Here is a 21,201-nt window from a genome sequence, read left to right on the forward strand (position 1 = left end):
GTAATCGGTGTTTTAGTGACAAAATGTACAAAATGCTCTTTTTATATAGTAAATTAGGCTGCAGATGTTTGCAGAGCATTTCTAGAAAATAAAGCCTTTGAGTTTATCAATGATTTAGTTTGAGGAATGAGTTTCTAAGACTTTTACCAGAAAATGGTGCATCCCAGTGCGGCATAGAAGGTGCTCCAACAGAAAGCTTTTTAGTGCTAACAGCTGTCTTGACAGCCAGGTTGTGTAAGAGCAGTGGTGCCCTGTGAACTTGGGTTTGGGTAGCAGTTGGCTCCTCCCCTCCGTGTGGTTCATTGTCTTCAGTGAGAGTCCTTACAACCAGGCAGCCTTTTAAGGGAAATCAGCCTTATTACTCAGTAAAGTGTGAGCTGCTCTGTTGTATCAAGCGTCCAGAAGTTGTGTTCTTACTGCTTGTTTTCTCATTAGTTGTTACTGTGTCATTTTCTATAGTGTTATAAAAAGTCATCACTAGTAATATCCTTGTGATTTATTACATATCCTACATTGTCCACTAGATGGAGATATTGACTTAACAAAATTTCTTTGTGTTTTTATTTTTTTAAATTACACACTATAACATCTAAATATATGCTTATTGTAATAGTTTCAAGCAATAGAGAGGTATATTTTAATTAAAAACAAATTAAAGCCTTAATTAAAATTTCAATTCAATGTTTACATTTTACCTTAAAAAACAAAAACAAAAAAAAAAGAAATTAAAATTTGTTATTTCTTCCCCATCCCACTTCTTCTCTTTTGAATGTATGTGCTTTTAGATCTATTCTATGTATTGATGTGTATGTACATTTACTCTTTGAGTTTAGCGGGCTTTTAAAAAACACAAATGGGGTTACATTATAAATATTGCTTTGTTACCTTGCCTTTTAAATTGTCTTGGGGTTTTTTTTAATGTCAGTACTAAAATATTCTTAAAGCGAGAAAAAAAGAGTAAGCATAATTATTACTTATGGGCCATGGAATTTAAATATGTTTTGAAAGAGAATTTGTATTTTCCTTTGATTTTAAAAGTTTTATCTTGCCCCTTTACTGATATAACAGCCACCCTCACCAAGATGAATAATGAAGTATATTTATTATGGTCAATTTATGGATGACCACGAGGCAGAGAGAGTTTGTTTCATTAATTTCTGAAAGTTAGACTTAAGTTTTGAAATGGTGTTGTGTTTTATTTCAAAATTTATTTTGAAAACAAACTATATTAAAAAATGCTTAGCATGATTCCTACTGAGAGCACATGCTCAACAAATGTTAGTTGTTTTCTCATGAATAAATATAAGAATTGATTTGTTCAAGCAGATTATTCTTGGGGAAATTATGAATAATCTTATTCTAAGAAACCTGGGATGTGAGTAATCAAGTGTCTAGTGTTGCAAGAGATTTTTTTTTTTTTTTAAGGTAAAGAAAGAAAAACATGCGATGTAACTGCTCAGATGGTGCTGGTGTGTTGTTGGCGAAGTATGAAGGAAGTTGCCTTACTTTTAGGCACGCTGTGCCAGCTTCTCCCCATGCAGTCCACGCCAGAACCCCCCAGTGGATTATTGACAGTGGAGCAGGTAGGTATATGTTCATTCCACCTGGTATAATTTCTGGTCCCATAACTCGAAAACAAATGAGTTTTGAATTTTTCTTGAATAAAATCATACAGATGTCAACTGAAGAAAATTCATGGGAGTATAGAAATTGGGCCTTGGAGTACATTTCCAAACGATGGCAGTTTTAGAAATTTTTATTTTTCTAAGTTATAAAGAACTGTCGATTTTACCTTCTGTCTTCAAGATTATCGTTTTAATTTTTATTTCTCCACTTACCATATGGAAATTTAAATTGTAAATTAAAAAAAAAATTTAATGTTTATTTATGAGAGAGAGAGAGAGAGAGAGAGAGACAGAGCATGAGCAGGGGAGGGGCAGCGAGAGAGGGAGACAGAATCTGAGGCAGGCTCCAGGCTCTGTACTGTAAGCGGGGCTCACACTCATAGACTGTGAGATCATGACCTTAATCCAAGTCGGATGCTTAACTGACTCTGCCACCCAGGAGCCCCAAATTTAAATTGTAAATTTAAATGAAATTGTCTATTTAGCAAGACTCCACAAACCTCTTACATTTCTTAAATTAAAAAAAATTTTTTTTAAATGTTTATTTTTTTGAAACAGACAGAGCATGAAGGGGGGGAGGGGCAGAGAGAGAGGGAGACACAGAATCCAAAGCAGGTTCCAGGCTCTGCACTGTCAGCACAGAGCCTGACGTGGGGCTCAAACTCATGAACTGTGAGATCATGACCTGCACCAAAGTCAGATGCTTAACCGACTGAGCCAACCTGGCACCCCTTAAATTTTTTTTTTTTTTTAATGTTTACTTATTTTTGAGAGAGAGACAGACAGTATGAGCGGGGGAGGGACAGAGAGAGAGGGAGACACAGCATCTGAAGCAGGCTCCAGGCTCTGAGCTGTCAACACAGAGCCCGACGTGGGCCTTGAACCGACGAACTGTGAGACCATGATCTGAACTGAAGCCGGACGCTCAACTAACTGAGCCACCCAGGCGCCCCAAACCTCTTAAACTTCTTAAAGGAAAATGGTGCACCTGGGTGGCTCAGTTGATTGAGTGTCTGACTCTTGATTTTGGCTCAGGTCATGATCTCACAGTTTGGTTCGCTGTTAGCCTGGAGCCTGCTTGGGATTCTTTCTGTCTGTCTGTCTCTCTCTGCCCCTACCCCACTTACTCACTCTCTCCCTCTCTCTCTCTCTCTCTCTCTCTCTCTCTCTCTCTCTCTCAAAATAAATAAATAAACTTAAAAAAAATTTGGAAAGGAAAAAAAAGTGCTATATTGGTTACTTATGGATCTCTTGCTTCCTACTACATTGATAATAAAATTGTAGTCACTTTGGTTTTTTGGCTGACTTTTATTTTAAGACCACAAAGTCAGGTCACCATCTGGGACTATTCAAGTGACTTGAGTGCAATGTTTACAAGAAATTAGCTTACCACAAGCATTTCATTTGGAAATATTTTAGATTTATTAGATTTCTGTTTTTAATTGATTCTCTCTTCCTTTCCATATGGTTTCAGCAAATCTATTTCCCACCGTTTTCCAGCAAAGATATATAACACGTACTTTCATTTGTACCCTTTATCAAGTAAGGTAATTTTTCCCCTAGGGTGTTACATTTAAGAACAAAACAAATATCGTAGTACACTAAATGCTGATTTTTTCTGTAATAACCATGTGACTAGTTCCATGGAAATAATGCTAATATTTTTATTCACACACTCTCCATGGCCATGTGCTTGCATCTGGTTAACAGCTGGTCCTGTGATGTTGCAAGGCCCTGAGGCGGAGAATGGTGGAGGAGAACAGTACACTGCCAGCGTCATTGTGTTCCTTATTCTCCTCCAAATCAAATAGGCGTCAGTGTTCTAGAGTTACTTGCAGTCATTGCTGGTGACCAGCTGCAGTGCCAATGCCAACACCTTCGCGGGGGAATCCAGCTATGATTAATGATTACTTCACTGATGTGTACCGTCTTACTAAGAAGTAAACATGTGCAAGAGTCTCTTCCCTGTTCAACTCCTCTTTTCAAGGACAAGTTAAAACGTCTAGTTTTTTGGGGTTTGTTGCGTAGTGTTTAAGAAAAATTAGGGGAGCCTGGGTGGCTCCGTTGGTTAAGCATCCAACTCTTGATTTCAACTCAGGACATGATTTCCCAGTTTTTGAGTTTGGGCCCTGTGTCAGACTCTGCACTGCCAGTTCAAAGCCTGCTTGGGATTCTCTCTCTCTCTCTCTCTCTCTCTCTCTCTCTCTCTCTCTCTCCCTCTCTCTCTTCCCCCCCCCTCTGTGCCCCTCCCTGCCTCTCTCTCCCCTTCCCCTCCCCAAAATAAATAACTACACTTAAAAAAATTAAGGGAAGCATATTTTGCTTTCACTATAGTCGAGAAAGACCTGAAAGCTTTCTGTGAAAACCGTGTGTCCTTGACACTTTTTACATAGCACCCAAATGGTTTGAATTTAATTTACGTGGGATAACGGTGTTGAGACTGAGAATTAATATAAACTAAAAGAGATGTTTGTAAAAAAGAAAAAAAAAAAGACAAAACAACAACAACAATAGCAACAATAGCAGAGAGGTTCCCATAAAGCAAAGGATTCTTCTAATGGCTGTTTTCTTGAATACAAAATAGAATCTTGTTTTTCTGTAAACTACGAATTTCTTTCCTAATGAGATTCAGCCATTTTTCCACGTCGCTGTTCACATGATGATGTCACATTTTTGGTTTGAGAGGAAACTAACAACTGAATGAGCAATCAAGAATGTACGTGATAGCACTGTTCTGACCTTGAAACCATGCTGCCTGTGGAAGACTTTATTCTTGATCATGCTGTCTTTAAAGAAATGCCTCCATTTAGGAGTCTTTAGTCAGTGAAAATCAAAGTCATCAAGAAATTAGTGTTATTCATATTGCTTAGAAGATTCCTACTTTTAGACATAGAATTTTGCTCCATGAAATTCTTTTAAATAAAAATATTTCCATGTACTTAAAACCTTTAAGAGTTAGAAAATATATACATGACAGGATATAATTTATATTGAAGTGGCTGAGCCATGCCTGAAGTCCACTTTCCTCCCCAGGGCACAGTCACCCTTATGACACTACATCTTTTGTGCACCTAGCAGCAAAACTAAGAATTTAAGAGTCAGTACCTGAGGTGAGGGTATCCATAATAGACTTGCACAGACAGAAGCAGTGAAGTGACTTGTAGGCAGAAGTCACTTGTGGGAGGAATCTGGGACGTGTATTTCTTATTCCCAAGAATAATAATAACTGTGTTCTACTTTTCTCTCAGTGGATGGAGGCTTTTCCATATGACCTAAAATATTGATGCTCAGCCCGATGCTTCTTTTACTCTCAATTCACCCTTCACTCTTGAAAATAGTATGGTTCTATTCTAATTTAAAATTTGATGTCTCAAATTTGTAGCCTGATTCCTTTAATCCCATCCTGGTTTTAGGGCCGTTTGTTGAAGGGATGACCACTTAAATCCTGCATACACGAGGGGGTGGTTTCTAGCCAGCTGACCGGCAGTGAGATACAATTTGAAGATTACAATTTGCTGCTGTACAAGAAGGTCTGGTGCCTGTTCGTGACTCAGTTTTCAGAGCTGTGTTCACAGACTGTGAGAGCTGGAAGGATCACAGGGATGATATGATCTAGCCTTCTTATATGATCTAGCCTTCTCATACAAGGGGAAACTGAAGCCGTTGGATGTCACCTGGTTTGCCCAAGATCACAAAGCTGGTTTGTGGCAGTTGCAGGACCGGAACCCAGTTCTCCTTTCCAGCCTGTGTTCGGACATGGCACAGTGCTGCCTTTATTCTGAGCTGCTTGTTTAATTTTTCTTTAAATTTAATTTTCCCTACTTCCCATGCTCAGCCAGACGTTTACAAGCAACAGGACAGTAAGGCAACTTGCTACTGAACTTTTCAGCAAATGATTCATTTCCCTAAATCACTTCTTGTGAAGCAGTGTGTCCTCCACGGCTTCGGCAAGAGGAAAATGTGTTCATTCAGAAGCATGTCTGACTTTCCTCCTGCAAGGTAATCACCTAATGAAAGGTTCTTTCAGAATGTTCCTGTGCAAGGGGCAGAGATAAAACCAACTTTGAGGGATGTAAGTCGAGCCCCTTAAAGAGCGGGCAGTACGTGCAACCTTATCTCACAACTTCCTGGCTGGTGTGTGTCTAGGTTTCAAGCTGGATGTTTTGCTGAGGCAGAGCTTTTTCTTGATACATTTCGTTGGTCCTTTCTCCAAGGGATATTGGATACCCAGCGTCTACTGATTTTTTGTAAACAGCTCCCTCTATCCGGAGTATCAATTCATATGTTTATGTATTTCCTCTAATATTCCTAAAAAGAAGCTTTGGGGTAAATTTTCATATCTGTTTTCCCCTTCCTACTAATTATTGCCCTAGAACTCACGTGAATGAAAATCATTACCAATTAGAAATCAGCTATTTTTTAAAAATTCCTACTTTAGATTCTGTTGTCATTTTTATGATGCTCGTGGCTAATTGGGTTTACACGTTTTCTCAGTGTCTTGGTTACCGTTTTAGATTTTCTGTAATGGTCTGCAACAGGAGATCTAGGTTTATTGGCATTTGTAAGTCGTAAAGAAATTGCCTTTTGTATTTTGCCAGGGTTTATTTTTTAGAAATTATGAATAAGTATGCATTGAATTGTACCGAATTCAGGTTACCATTTTTAAGCTGTGAAATGGAATTAAACACATCTCTTAAGTCACCTGTTTGTTGACTGCCATTTCATAAAGAAATGTAATATGTGGTTCTCTGACCTCGAAGGGCTTAGAAATGTAATGGGAGATACAAGATAAACGTTTGTAGAAAGTTAGACTAAAGGACACCAGTTAAAATGGCACGCGGTTAGGAATTTGCTAGAAAGCAAAGAATAAACTGCTAAGAAGATGTCTAAATACCAGAAAAATATAATCTTTGTTGTTATTATGTAGGAAAGCAACATTTGGGCTTTGAAGAATCCCCGGTTTTAGTAAGAAATCCCTATAGTAGAGAACGTACAGTTTGAAACATTAATTAACCTCTGTGGTATAAACTTTTACAAACCGTTCTATTTAACCAAAGAGGAATTAGTGACATTCCTAAGGTAATAAGAAGTGGCTGTGTCCTAAAGTCATAATTTAAATTAAGGGATTAAGTCTCACTACTTGGTGATACAAAATAAAAACAAAACGGACACTTAGTGTTTGCTACTCTGACAGGTACTCTGCCCAATGCTTATGTGTAATTTAACTTATTTCTTAGAACAATCCTATGAAGTAGGTTCTAGTTTTATCTCCATTTCACATATAAATAATATAATAAAATAATGTCAGCTGAATTAGCTTATGTTAGTAAGGAGGCTGAGTAGGGTTCCTGAACCCAGACCTCCCACTGTATCAGAGTATCATAGCTTAACCACCGCATATGCTTTTTGTAGAAATGTTCCACCAACACTTAAATCCCTTTTGGTTTATCTACTTTAAAATGAATGGAATTAGCCTTGATTTTTCAGCCGTATTTCTCTCTATAGACAAAGGACAGATATTTAAAAATGTATTTAAATTTGTCCTGTATGGGTTTTAGACTCTTGATTGTACATTTAGCTCCTCTAATTAGCCTACTGGTAAATTATAGATGCCTAGAGACATGGCATGTAGCTGTTTTCCCCTGTGGAAATTTACACCCTGTAAATCCAGAAAGCGTGTTAATTGACCTATAGAAATAGGTTTTATGAAAATTTAGAACCAGGATCTGCTAAACTTAAAAAGATAGTCACTAGAATTTAAGAATAGAAATCAGTGCCCACCCCCCCTTTTTTTTTTTTTTGCATTTATACCTTAATTCTCTTTCAGAAATCTTGAGATGTATGTTATTCATTAAGAAATATTTTGTGAAGAAATCATCCATGTTTTTGTCAACTTTAGATAGGACCTCAGTTGCATCTAATAAAAGGGCAGTTGGGTTGGAGTTTTCAGAAGGCTTTTTCATTTTTAAGATACATTTAAAAATTCTATTTTTTTTTTTTAAGATTTTTTTAATGTTTATTTATTTTTGAGAGACAGAACATGACTGGGGGAGGAGCAGAGAGGGAGGGAGACACAGAATCCAAAGCAGGCTCCATCCAGGCTCTAAGCTGTCAGCACAGAGCCCGATGCGGGGCTCGAACTCACGAACCGTGAGATCATGACCTGAGCCAAGTCAGACGGTTAACCCACTGAGCCACCCAGGCGCCCCAAAAATCTATTTCTGATTCTGACTCTTGTCATTAATTTTCTAAGTTGTTAGGGTCAGATCTGTGCCTGTCATCTGATTATCCAGTGGGAGGTGTGAGCATGGCCCTTTTTCCTGTCCAGCTGCTCAGAGACCACACTGCCCTGCTGACTCTTTCAACCCTTGGTAATGGGGTTCATCCCCAATTTGCAACCTTATCTTTCTCTGTTTCCTAGAATGGAACCTTAAGGTCATTCAGCCAGGTCTCCTAACCTTCTCTTACATAATCTGTGTTCCTTCATATAGGAAGATCCAGTAAAGTGTCTGGCAGGTAGCAGGTATTTAATAAATGTTTATTCATTCCTTCTAGCCACCCAGCCTCTTCTCATGTTACTTACCCTCTTCCATTTTGATCCACCCAAGTATATGTGGTTCAAGGTCTGAACACAAAGCTTCTTGCAATAATTTATTCCAGAGCAGAAGGATCTTTCATTTCTTGGAGTTGTTAGGCGTCTAATGGGTACCACTCAGCATAGTGTTTTTCTCTGAACTGAAAGCCTCTTGAGGACAGATGTCTTGTTTTGTTCTTCCCCATCTACCCTAGCACTAAGCTACTAAGCATTTGGCTGGGTGCTCCAGAAATATTTACTGGTGCTCCAGAAATATTTACTGTCTAATTAACATACATTGCATATTCTCTTCAAAGGCACAAATTCGCAGTATTACGTAGGTGGGTTTGGTGGGAGATTATGTTCAGTATAAAATGAGGAAAAACTGTCTACTTCTCAGTTGTGTTCTGAGAACCTCATTCTGTTTCCTGAGGCCAGGATTACCTAAAATCGAGGTCCACCCTTGAGAAGAACGTCCACTGGTCACGCTTCTGAGGTCTTTGATTTTATTATATGCTTTTTGGCTTAGGCCCCTTTAAAAAGAGTTAGGATAAAGGAAGTAATGAAAAGAAAATCTTTGCTTAAGAACTAGATGGTGAACCACTGTAAGTTCACAGAATAGCACTTTAATAGTTAACATTTGTCTTTTCCTGAAGTATGTTTTACTATCTGTAACATTTTAGAAAAAAAAGTTAAGGAGCTTAGACCTCAACTTTATGACTTCCTGTTTTTATTTTCCATGGCTTAAAGCACCTTCTTAGACATCTTCTTTTATTTCTCTAATAATAGAAACGATAGCCATAACAACATAGCTAACTGGAATTTCTTCTGGTCCCCATTTTGTAGGATTACTGAGCTTCAGATCTATCTTGGGGGTTAAATTCAGATTTAAGGCTTGATAATTCTGATGAAAATATGCTCTGAAATTACCGTATCGAAGAGAAAATGACAAAGCTTACCTTGACTGTGGCTTTTGATAACTAGTAGTATGTGGGTCTTAAAAAATATATATTAAAAAGTAGGAGTATCATCAGATCTTTACCTGAAAACTTGAGCTGAAAAACATGACCTCTCATTCTTTGGGATATTAAAGTGTTAGACTTTTTAAATTACTATTATTAACTGCTTTTCTGGTTCTTTGTTGTTTTATATCTGATTCTTACTTCTCTAAATGTATTGCTTGTTGCTTCTCTATAATCAGATATATTTTGAGTATGGAGTAATGTCTTTACTTTTCCTCTATTTGGAAACCCAGAACTGAATTAGATTATAAGTTATGGTCCTGTTCTGGACTTGTAAGTTTATTAATTCATTTTAATATATAATTTTGAGGCAAGTGCTACTGCTGTCCCCGGTTTGTAGATGAGGAAACTGAGACACTTGCCCATGGCCACATGTTTAACTACACCTTGCACTGTTTGTTATCTCTAATGTGTTCAGGGCACTAACCTTGTCATTGTGCAGAGGTAGAAGGTGTTTCTAGGTAAGCATATCTGAACTATCTTGGGACATCTTGCCTTCTCACCATACTGTGATCTGCTGGGGAGTCTTGGATCAAGACAGCCAATTACAGGGGCACCTGGGGGCTCAGTCAGTTGAGTGTCCGACTCTTGATTTTGGCTCAGGTCACGATCTCAACAGTTTTGTGGGTTTGAGTCCCACGTTAGACTCTGGATGGTAGCTGCGTGGAGACTTCTTGGGATTCTCTGTCTCCCTCTCTCTCTACCCCTCTCCCCGACTCCAGATAAATTTAAAAAAAAAGAAAAAAGAGAGAGCCAGTTACAATTTTGGTCCTGAGCTTTATACAAAATTTGGATTTTTCTAAAGTCTGTAGCCGCCAAATCTTACTGGTATAAAAGTACAATTAGCCCATTTAATAGTTAATTCTGTACAAAACCTCATCAACAACTAAAGACATCATTAATCATGTCTTCTTTAAAATAAATTGCCATATTTGTTATTTGTCTAAACTTGCAACATGTAGGAAAGTGATTAGGTAGCATTCTGGAAAATTCCATGGTTCCGACTCAGAGTAAAGCATATCACTTTTCAGTTTTCAGGAGTCCATTTGCACAAATCTTGCATTGCCATTAACAAGTGTATATCTCTAAAGGTAATTTTTGGAAGTTATTGTTTAATGGATTGAAGTCTCAGTTGGGGAAGATGAAAAAGTTCTATAGATGGATGGTGCTGATGGTTGCATAACAGTGTGAATGTACTGAGTGTCACAGAACTGTACACTTAAACATGGTTAAAATGAGGGTGCCTGGGTGGCTTGGTTAAGCATCCGACCTCGGCTCAGGTCATGATCTCGTGGTTTGTGGATTCGAGCCCTACGTTGGGCTCTGTGCTGACAGCTCAGAACCTAGAGCCTGCTTCGGATTCTGTCTCCATCTTTCCCTCTGCCCCTCCACTTGCTCATGCTCTCTCTCTCTCAAAAATAAACATTAAAAACATTTTAAAAGATGGTTAAAATGTTAAATTTTGTGTTATGTATATTTTAACCACACCTAGCCATAGGTGTGTGAGGGTTGTCGCCTGTGTGCTTTGCTATTGGTGTTGAGTGATAGGAGCTAACAGAGAACACAGTGAGGTCTGTGCAGCTGGCAGAGGGAGGCAGTTCTAGTGTAACAGTTAAAGACGGCCAGCTGGAGCCAGACTGCCTGGCTTTATGTACTGGCTCTACTACTTACTTGCTGTGTGACCTTGAATAAGTTACTTGGCCTTTCTGGGCCCCCTCCCCAATGAAAAGTGGAGATAATAATAGTACTTATTTCATGGAATTACTGTAAAGATTAAATGTGCTGTTATAAAAACATTTAAAATACTACTTGTCACAGAGTAAGTGCTAAATGGATAGAGAACTAGTCCTGAGTTCTAAATGATATTACTGACATAAATATATCTGTAAATATACATATAAATCAGACATTTATTTTTCATTTTGTTTTAAAGGTAAAAGAAATAGGAGATTACTTTAAACAACACCTCTTACAGTCCAGGCACAGAGGAGCATTTGAACTGGCTTACACTGGCTTTGTGAAACTCACTGAAATACTAAACAGGTAAACAAAACAAATATCCTTTTGTGTACATTTTTAAAAGACTAAAGGTACAAACCATGTGCTCGAGTTAAAATTTACTTGTGTCTTTTGATGTTTAAAAGAATAAGACGTAGTTGGCTTCAAACTTTTGGAAGAAATTGTTTTCTTAGGTTTCATTGTGTGCTTTACTTCAGATGATTGAGTGAAATGTCCAAACCAAGTTGCTCTCCCATTGAAAGGTGATTTGAAGCAAACTCAAGAGATTTTGCTAAAAATAGCTTTGAAGTTACCATTTCTTTTCATTGAATGAAATGACTGTTTTGTCTGTTTGAAAATTACCTGGCATTTGGAATAAAATAAGCTTCCAGTTTTTTGGATTTGTGTATATTACAGAGAAACACTTACGGATTTTGTGTTTTCCTTTATAATTTTATCTTACAGAAAAATTTTAAAGAAGAGTAAATAGACCAAAAAGTATCAAATATTTTTCCCCCTTACCTGGAAAAATACGTAGGTAGATTTCATGTATTTAGCCAAATGTGTTTTTTTGACATTATAGGTACTGATAATTTCATTCATTCATATAATAGATTTCCTCTAAAGAACTTGTGAGGAAACCTTAAATTACTTAATGACTAAGTGTTCATGGCAAGTGTTCTCTAAATAAAAGGTAGTATTTTCCAGGAAAACATTTCCATTGCCTGGAAACTTTTTGAAATGAAGCAGAGTTCTGCCAGTCTTGTAGCCTCAGCAAACATTTTATTTTGGGCTGGTAAGACATCTACTCCTTGAATATTTTTGAAACTTTTTTTTTTTTTTTCACACTCCTGGTAAAAACATTTAGAGAACATTTTGCAGTTATGGGCTGCACAGAATATCTTTAAACGATATGTTATAGAATGGCCCTGACATTAAAATGCTGATCTTGAAAATATTTTATTATCTTTTCAACTCTTTCTTTCTGGTGTAGACATGACTTTAGGGGTATTTTTTCTGATAACACACTTCACTTCCTTCAAATCATTATCAAATGCATACTGAACACTAGTTGTGTGCTTAGTAGTGTGTTTGGTCTGGAGGCTATAATACTTCTTTATAAGACAAGGGTCCTGTTCTTAAAGAGCTTATTGTTTATGAAATAAGCAGGGATGAAACGTAAGATATTTAACAGAGGGTATTTCATGGGTACTGACTGGTCAGAACAGACACTGGCTGTAAGCACCTAACATCGCTTTATGTATGGATGTGTGTTAGCTGAATACCTGCTTGGAAAGTGAGGCCAACACACTTGAACAAGACCAACAATCCAGTGTAATTGTCGAAATGTGGGCCAAATTTACAAATGATGTAGGACTTGCAGAGAGAAAGTAACAGCAATAGGCTGCTAGGACTTAATGGAGGAAGTAGATTTTCTGCTAACACATGAGGGAAGTTTAAGTAGATAGCAGGAGAGAGGAGGAAACTTTATGAGCAGATGTTCAGAGGCTATAATCAGCATGACATAGTGGTAGGTGAATAAACAGGCCATTCTTATTGTAGTGGTGGTGGTGTTAGCAGGCAATACTGTACCCCTGGGTAGATTGAGACCGTATTACAGATATTTAGAAAGTAGGTTTGCTGTGGTAGGTTTGGAGAAAAGCATTGAATATATATTTTTTTTAACCTGAAATAGACTATAGGAGGCATCACAGAACAGAGAAATAGCAGTAAACTTTGACATAGGCTCTCAGTTCTGTTTGTATCCATTCCATTTATTGGCAGTGAGATTGTACAAAAGTTAATCTCTTTAGCTCTGATCCCTTCATCTCTAAAGTAACAAAAAGAATATTCGCCCTATTGATGTATCTCTGGCTATTGTCGTGCGGATCAAGTTTGCATTATAAAACTTTCCACAAATGGAAAACATCAATGAGATTGAGGTTGATGGTGGTGTTGGTGTGTAAAAGTGGTTTTCCAGTTGGAACTGTTAGATTAGATAGATCTGTAATGACAGATTACAGTGAAGAGAGCCCGGAACCAGTTATAATGATCTAGATCTAAGGTGATGAGAGCTTCCTCTGTGATGATGGCCCTGGGAATGGAGGGAAAGAGACGGCATGTCAGTTAGCATTCAGCCCCACTTCATAACAACTGCACACATGATGTATTGAATGCTTAGAAGGAAGCTGTGGATTTTATTATATTTGCATAATATATCTACATATTTCATGATTTTATGGGTCAAGGGTTACGGCAAGGCTCCGCTGGGTGATTCTTCTCAGCATGTTTACTGAGTTCAGTTGGTGGCATTGAACTGGCAGATGAACTGATCAGGAGGATCCAAGACGGCTTTATTCGTGTTATTTATTTATGTTACCTTGGTGGGACAGCTGGAAGATTGGGCCAGGTTGGGACTACATGTGGTCTCTCAGCATGGCATTCTTAAGGTAGTTGACTTTCATGTATGGCAGCTGGCTTCCCCAGAAAGAGTCCCGAGAGAACCATGCAGGAGCTGCATGGTCATTTCTGACCTAGCCTCAGAAGTCTCATAGCCCTGCTTCAGTCACATTCTTTTGGTTATAAGTGAGTCTTCAGGATAGTCCAGATTCAAGAAGAGAGGAATTAGACTCTACTTTTTGTTTAACGGTGAAGTGGCGAGATCATATTATAGAAATACATGTGGGATATTGCAGTGGCCATCTTTGAAAAATGTGATCTGAACCACATGAACCAAGTGAACGTGAGTGATGGAGGGCACCAGGAGTCCATGATTGTTCCAGTGGTTTAATTCTTTTTTTTTTTTTTTAAATTTTTTTTTTTCAACATTTTTTTATTTATTTTTGGGACAGAGAGAGACAGAGCATGAACGGGGGAGGGGCAGAGAGAGAGGAAGACACAGAATCGGAAACAGGCTCCAGGCTCCGAGCCATCAGCCCAGAGCCTGACGCGGGGCTCGAACTCACGGACCGCGAGATCGTGACCTGGCTGAAGTCGGACGCTTAACCGACTGCGCCACCCAGGCGCCCCTCCAGTGGTTTAATTCTTGGTGAACAATGGGACTGATGTTAACAGAGGCAGAGGAACTGAAAGAAGGAATTAGTTTGATAAAGATGAACAGGGGCGCCTAGGTGGCTCAGTCAGTTAGGTGTCCGACTCTTGATTTCGGCTCAGATCATGATCTCACAGTTCATGCGATCAAGCCCCGCTTTGGGCTCTGTGCTGACAGCATGGAGCCTACTTGGGATTCTCTCTCTCTCTCTCTCTCTCTCTCTCTCTCTCTCTCTCTCTCTCTCTCTCTCCCTCTCTCTTTCTCTCTTTCTCTCTTTCTCTCCTTCTCCTTGTCCTTCTCCCACTCGTGTGCTCTCTCCTTCTCTCTCTCTCTCTCTCTCTCTCAAATAAATAAACATTTTTAAAAAGATGAATAAATTTGTTTTGTATGTGTTGTATGTGAGCTGGTGATGGCATATCCTGGTGGAAATATTTAAGTCAGAGCTGGGAGATAGGGGATTAAGTTTGGGGGATACAACACACAGATGTAGGCTTAGCAGTTATCACCATAAACATTATAGTTAGTAGGATTGCAGTCTTTAGGGGAGAGCATAAAAGGAGAAGAGAGCAGAGGACCAAGGACAGAGGCTTTTGAACAGTGGTACTGTACTGGGTGGTTGAATGGTACATTTGAAGGCATTCGAAATAAATGGAACAGGAAGAGCAGGCAAGGCCCAGTGCCTGGTGTCTCAGCCACTCCTAATCTGCTTTAAAGATCTCCTCATGGCTGTCACTACTGGCTTTTAACCAGCCTGTTCTGAGTTCTCAACTGTTGAATTCCAAACTAAGTGGTTCTTGGTCCCTTTGGAGACATTTCTGATCTGCCGAACAGAATGTTTTGCAAGAACGTCTTAACAATGTGTGTGGCTTCCTTTTGTTTGGTTTTGATTTTTAAGAGAAAATGTGTTTCTTTTGGATCCTTTTAAAAGCTTTTTATAAGCTCTTAAGTTATGAAAAAGTTATTTTTCATATAACTGTTAAAAAGTTTGCAAAAAGAAATCTGGGCTTTCATGAAAATCCACTGCTGGATTTTCATGAAATGGAGGCCAACTGCTGGCCACCTCTTGAACTACAGCTGTGTTAGGGAAGGAAACACTTAAAGAGATTGATGGATAAATAACTGGAGTTAAACATGAGCCGCATTGTTTGAATTGGTTTTTAATAGGATTATTCAAAACGTCTTCAAATGTAAACTGACTTCACTATTAAACAATCATCTAAGAATAAATAGGATTGGGAGATGCTGTTCTTTTTCTCTGGGAATTTTTTGAAAGCAACATTTGCGCGCACATACATACACACACACATACAAACAACATGTTGAGTTAATTTTCTAGATTCTGCTTTTCTTATATGGTGCTCTCTATTTAGAATTTGATGAAATATGCATACTCTTCTTCAAAAACCAGTGTAAGCATTTGATTGAAGTGGTTAAGTGCATTAAAGTCATAACTCTCAAGTTTCTGGTGAAATTTATGTTTGCTTGTTTACCCTCTATGGCTTTAGTATTTAAAGTTGTTGTTTCAGTGAAAATGAACAGAATCTTAAACTAGGGTGTTAGGCCAGGGACTCTAGCTTTCATTTGTACGATCATGAATTAATCCTAACTGTAAAGGCACTAAATTGTTGACCACAATTCCAAATGTAGAAGAGTGTTTTGTGAATACTTGATATTGTCTTATTCTACACATATTTGAATTGCTTTGCTTGTTGAAATATAGCTTAGCCTACAGCTATTTATTGCAATAATTGCAATCATTTTCAGTTATTGGCCTGAAAAAATGAACTGCCGACATTTAGCAGTTTTTGTCATAAAAATGCTAGTTCTAATTCATGGACATCAACAATGATAGTAGACAGAAGTAATTTAAATATGTACTTAAACTTTCATCAGTTAATTATAGCTACTACAATTAAATTTTCTTTTTAATCTTTATTTTTGAGAGAGAGAGAGAGAGAGAGACAAAGTGTGAGTGGGGGAGGAACAGAGAGAGAGGGAGACACAGAATCCGAAGCAGGCTCTAGTCTCCGAGCTGTCAGCACAGAGCCCGACGTGGAGCTCAAACTCATGAACTGTGAGATCGTTACCTGAACCAAAGTTGGATGCTCAATTGACTGAGCCACCCCAGGCACCCCTGTAGCTACTACAATTTAAATTCAGCAGAAAACTTCTTATGAACATCTGAATTATAGTAATGAAAAAATAATTTGCTGCAGAATGAAAGACCAAGTCTCTAAAGAATATGAGATTGAGCAAGAAACAAATGGAGACTGTAATGTATTAGATTTGGTGAAAAAGTCATTTAACTCCTGATGAAGTAATATACAGTCATGTCTAAACCTTTATTTACATCTGCTTTGGCAAATGTGTCTAAATAAGACCCTTTTTAAAAATGTTTATTTAGTTTAAGATAGAGCGAGAGAGAGAGAGAGAGAACGTGCACATGCATGTGAGTTAGGGAGGGGCAGAGAAAGAATCCCAAGCAGGCTCCACGGTGTCAGCACAGAGACTGACATGGGGCTCATCTCATGAACCATGAGATCATGACCTGAGCTGAAATCAAGAGCCAGACACCTAACCAACTAAGCCACCCAGGCATCCCTAAATAAGACCGTTTTTTAAATTTCTGAGTGTCCTATGAATTTTATTTAAAACATTAATAATTATATAAAGAATAACAAAGCAATAATCACTCTGGGAAGCCGTATTTATTCTTCATAATTCTTTAAAATTCTTTAAACTTCCCATTTATGTAGTGAATTGAAAGGATTTGTTGAAAACTGAGATGTTTTAATATTTAAATTCTAAATCTTGGTGTCTTTGGTTTTTGGCCCCTGAATTTTCATTTTTAAGCCCATTCCATAGGTGAGTCAGATATTACCTTCTTTCTAGAACGTTGATACTTGTTTTTAAAGTTCTCATAATGGTATTGAGTCATTTCGACATAACAGAGGATTCTTGTTCTCAATGAGTAACCTCTATCTCAGCTCTGTTAGTGAAGTCCCAAGGTTTTTATTATTAATTTTTTCTCCTTGATCTCAGGGAATGGTTATATTAAATATTAAGAGAACTGACAATCTGATCTGCACTTCTAAGCACTTTTTTTAATCCCCTGTATCTTGCTCTTTCCCTATGGCCTTCTTATTGGTAACTCAATTTAGATTTGGTCATTGTCCTTATTGCCTGTGCCTGCAGCTCAGGCTCAAAATAGCCCCCTGATGTTTTAGTCTGCAGTAAACCTCAACTATATTTGATGGTGGTGAGGGAGGTTCAGATGACTTCTGTTGATATGTAGCTTTCTCACTGGATCTCATTTGGACAAATCATTTTTCAGGCTTAAAATTTCTCCATGCTTCAGGGTTATGTTGCCTTTTTAAAATGTGCATGCACATGCACACAGCCTTCCTGCACATCTGTCCTTGTTTAGTTTAATGGAAATAATAAACGTGAACCTTGAGATCATAAACATAATATTTGACCAAAGAACGAATGGAGTGGAGAATTTAGCTTATGAAATAATTGGAAATTGGGAAAAATCTCTAAGCTAGGAAAAATGACCATACTGAAAGAGTTTGAGGAAATGAAGGTAACATTTCTGAATTAACAGTAGTAATAAAACTAATCAGAACTTAACAAAAATAGCTCTGTGTTACCATACTTAGGTGGATGGATTAAGCCATTGGAAAGCCACTTTGTAGTCAGGGAACCTGATTTACTGGCACAAAATAGTCTAATGACCAATTAGTTGAGTATACAGCAAATGTAATTTGATTTCAGTCTGCGGGTTTTATGCTTATCTTAGAATACTTATCCACTATGAGTGAGATAGCTTTGTGGGTAGAAATTGGACTAATCTGCTTATGGAACAATAATTTGCTCCAGTGATTTGCTCAAGACAACACAAAGCCCTAAACACCAGCTATAGCCTGCCCTATTTATTTCTGTAGTAGAGATTGAGGCCATAGCACTTAGCATAGGAAAAATGAAAAACAACTCTCCCACACCCCAACCGTCAGCCTTTTTCTTTTTTCTTCCTTTTTTTTTTTTTTTTTTCCTGACTGTGTTGAACAGGAGAATCAGAATGGTCTGATTCCTCCCACCCCACACCCTCAACCACCATCTCCCTCAGTGTTTATTAAAAAAAATTTTTTTTTTAATGTTTATTTATTTTTGAGAGAGAGACAGCACGAGCAGGGGACGGGCAGCGAGAGGGAGACACAGAATCCAAAGCACAAAGCTTGACGCGGAGGTCAAACTCACGAACTAGGAGATTTTGACCTGAGCTGAAGTCGAATGCTCAACTGATTGAGCTCCCAGGTGTCCCTCTCTCAGTGTTTAGAGAAGAGAATACTGAGGTATGAATTAGAGCTGAGTTCTCCCTACCAGCCTTGTTGACAAGAGGAAAGCCATTTAACCTCTCTGGGTGCTGTGTGCTCTCTGAGAAAGTGAGAGGGTACCGCTTTCTGAGGCCTGTTTGCAGCTCTGAGCGTCCTACTCATTGTACAGTGCTGCTTTCTAGTTCCTGATTGGGAAAGTCTGGGTATTTGGGCCATGAAAGATTGAGGGAAGTTGGATCATTTTTAATAAACTTCCTTTAGAACTGGTAAACTGATCTCTTAGGAGTATTTTGTGGATTAATAACATTTAAGGAGAGTTTCTTATGAAGAACCTGGAATCCTTTGTAAGAAAGTTACAATTTGTATGATGTACTCAAGACTAAAGACACTGTGTATTTTGTATTAAGCTGACATGGGAGTGAAATAAAACAAATGATCCTTCAGACAGAGAGGATGTCTCCTCTTTTTGTGGAGAGGCGCTTGCTACCAAAATCAGGTTTGGCGTTCTCCTCGGCTGTGGTTGGTGACTGCGGAGAGATGGCCCAGAGAACCAAGGACTGCTTCACTCAGGAACCTTTCCCTTTTCCTTGCTGCCCCTGGATTGTGTGATGAAGAACCAAAACAAACAACCAGAGTTGTTGCATTGTTCTTGGGAGCCTTGCCTGGTTCCATTTTTACCTTTCAATCCCTTCATTATTGCTAAGGACCAGCAACTCTGGAGTTTTGAAATCACTTCCTTATAAAGTAATCTTTCCTTGTTGGGGAGTAGACAGAAGGTTCATTGACCAGTCAGAGCTCTAGATTAGGCTATTGTGTTTTTATAGGCACCGTGGTGGCTTCACCATGGAGAAACCTTAAAGTTCTAGCCCTCCTTTTCTACACCTAGTTTTTGTTTTTGTTTTTCCCATTTATTTGCCTAACTAAAGCCGCAACTAGTGTGCAGCCCCTGGCACCAACCCTAGTTGTCCTTGTTTAATCATTCAATAAAAGATTTCTTGAACATCTCCTGTATGCCACATGCTGTGTTAGGAAACGCTGTGTTTGACCATTGAGAATATGATGTGGTAGTCCAGAATTGCAGTGAACCTAGAGGCAATTACTAGGATCCAAATTTGAAACACTTAACTCTGTAGAACTAAGAGGGACATGTGAGAACCTGAGCAAAGAACTGAGGCCATGAGGGACTCAGTGTTTTGGGGGACATTTTCATCAGGAGCTTTGGAGACTTATATAATTTAGGGTCATTGCTTTCTTTATTTGTATTAGTAACCCAAATAATAATATCTCATTGAATTTCAAAGCAATCTTGTAATTATCTCCTTTTCATTCTTATCTACTAAGAAATCAAGCGATTTGTTCATAGCCACGCATCTAGTTAGTGAACAAGCTGGCACTAGAATCCAAATATTTTTGGAAATTCATACTGCTTCAGAGATTAGCAGTTTAACAAAAGTTTCGATCACCTATTATATATAAGAAATTGTGATAGGGGCGCCTGGGTGGCGCAGTCGGTTAAGCGTCCGACTTCAGCCAGGTCACGATCTCGCGGTCCGTGAGTTCGAGCCCCGCGTCAGGCTCTGGGCTGATGGCTCGGAGCCTGGAGCCTGTTTCCGATTCTGTGTCTCCCTCTCTCTCTGCCCCTCCCCCGTTCATGCTCTGTCTCTCTCTGTCCCAAAAATAAATTAAAAAAAAAAAAAAAAGTTGAAAAAAAAAATTAAAAAAAAAAAAAAAGAAATTGTGATAGGCATCACAGAAAAAATATGGATAAGACACGGTTTTTGTTCTTAGAAGAACTTGCAGCCCAGCATTTTAATCTTTGGGATTAGAGACATAAACATAAATTACAAGGCAGAAATGAAAGGCCAAAAAAAATGTTCCTTTAGGGTGGCTCAGTTGGTTAAGTGTCCAACTTCAGCTCAGGTCATGATCTCGCGGTTCATGAGTTTAAGCCCCATGTTGGGCTCTGACAGCTCAGAGCCTGGAGCCTGTTTCAGATTCTGTGTCTCCCTCTTTCTCTGCCCCTCCCCTGCTCATGCTGTGTCTCTTTCTCTTTCTCTCAAAAATAAATAAAAAACATTTAAAAAAGAAAGAAAAGTTTCCTTTAACTGAGCTGTCTATCCCAGGTGATGGGAAGAATAATTAACGGCATCTGCTGGTTCTAATGGTGGCACCTCTGGTTTTTGGAAAGCACTTCTGTTTGTACTTTCTTTTCCAGTTACCATACCACTCTTTCTTTGTCAACCTAGGTTTTTAGAATGGCACTCTTAAAGGAATTTGTAAGTTATGGGTCACTCATTTATTCAACAGGTATTTGTTGAGTTCCTGATTGGATGTCAGGCCCTGTTACAGGTGCTGGGAATAGAGAAGTGGATAGGACAGAAAATGTCTCTGGTATCGTGGAGTGTATATATTAAAGGGCGTGTTTATTGCTGAGAGAGAGAGAGAGAGAGAGAGAGAGAAGAGTGAGCGGGGGAAGATCAGAGAGAGAGAGGGAGACACAGAATCTGGAGCAGGTTCCAGGCTGTCAGCATAGAGCCAGATGCAGGGCTCTAACCCATGAACCGCCAGATCAGGACCCCAGCTGAAGTTGGAC

At 38.6% G+C, this 21,201-nt stretch overlaps 1 protein-coding gene across 6 annotated transcripts in view; it reads left to right on the forward strand.

Annotated features, from left to right (window-relative positions):
- Window positions 1-21,201, forward strand: part of THADA (THADA armadillo repeat containing) — a 330,983-nt gene that overhangs the window by 52,292 nt on the left and 257,490 nt on the right. For all 6 annotated transcript variants that reach the window (XM_058684278.1, XM_058684279.1, XM_058684280.1 and 3 more), the window contains 2 exons: window positions 1,426-1,583; window positions 11,155-11,264. In XM_058684278.1, coding sequence (XP_058540261.1) covers window positions 1,426-1,583; window positions 11,155-11,264 — 268 coding nt within the window. The remainder of the gene's footprint in view (window positions 1-1,425; window positions 1,584-11,154; window positions 11,265-21,201) is intronic.

Source organism: Neofelis nebulosa, chromosome 9, assembly GCF_028018385.1.
Source record: "Neofelis nebulosa isolate mNeoNeb1 chromosome 9, mNeoNeb1.pri, whole genome shotgun sequence".
Lineage (NCBI taxonomy): Eukaryota > Metazoa > Chordata > Mammalia > Carnivora > Felidae > Neofelis > Neofelis nebulosa.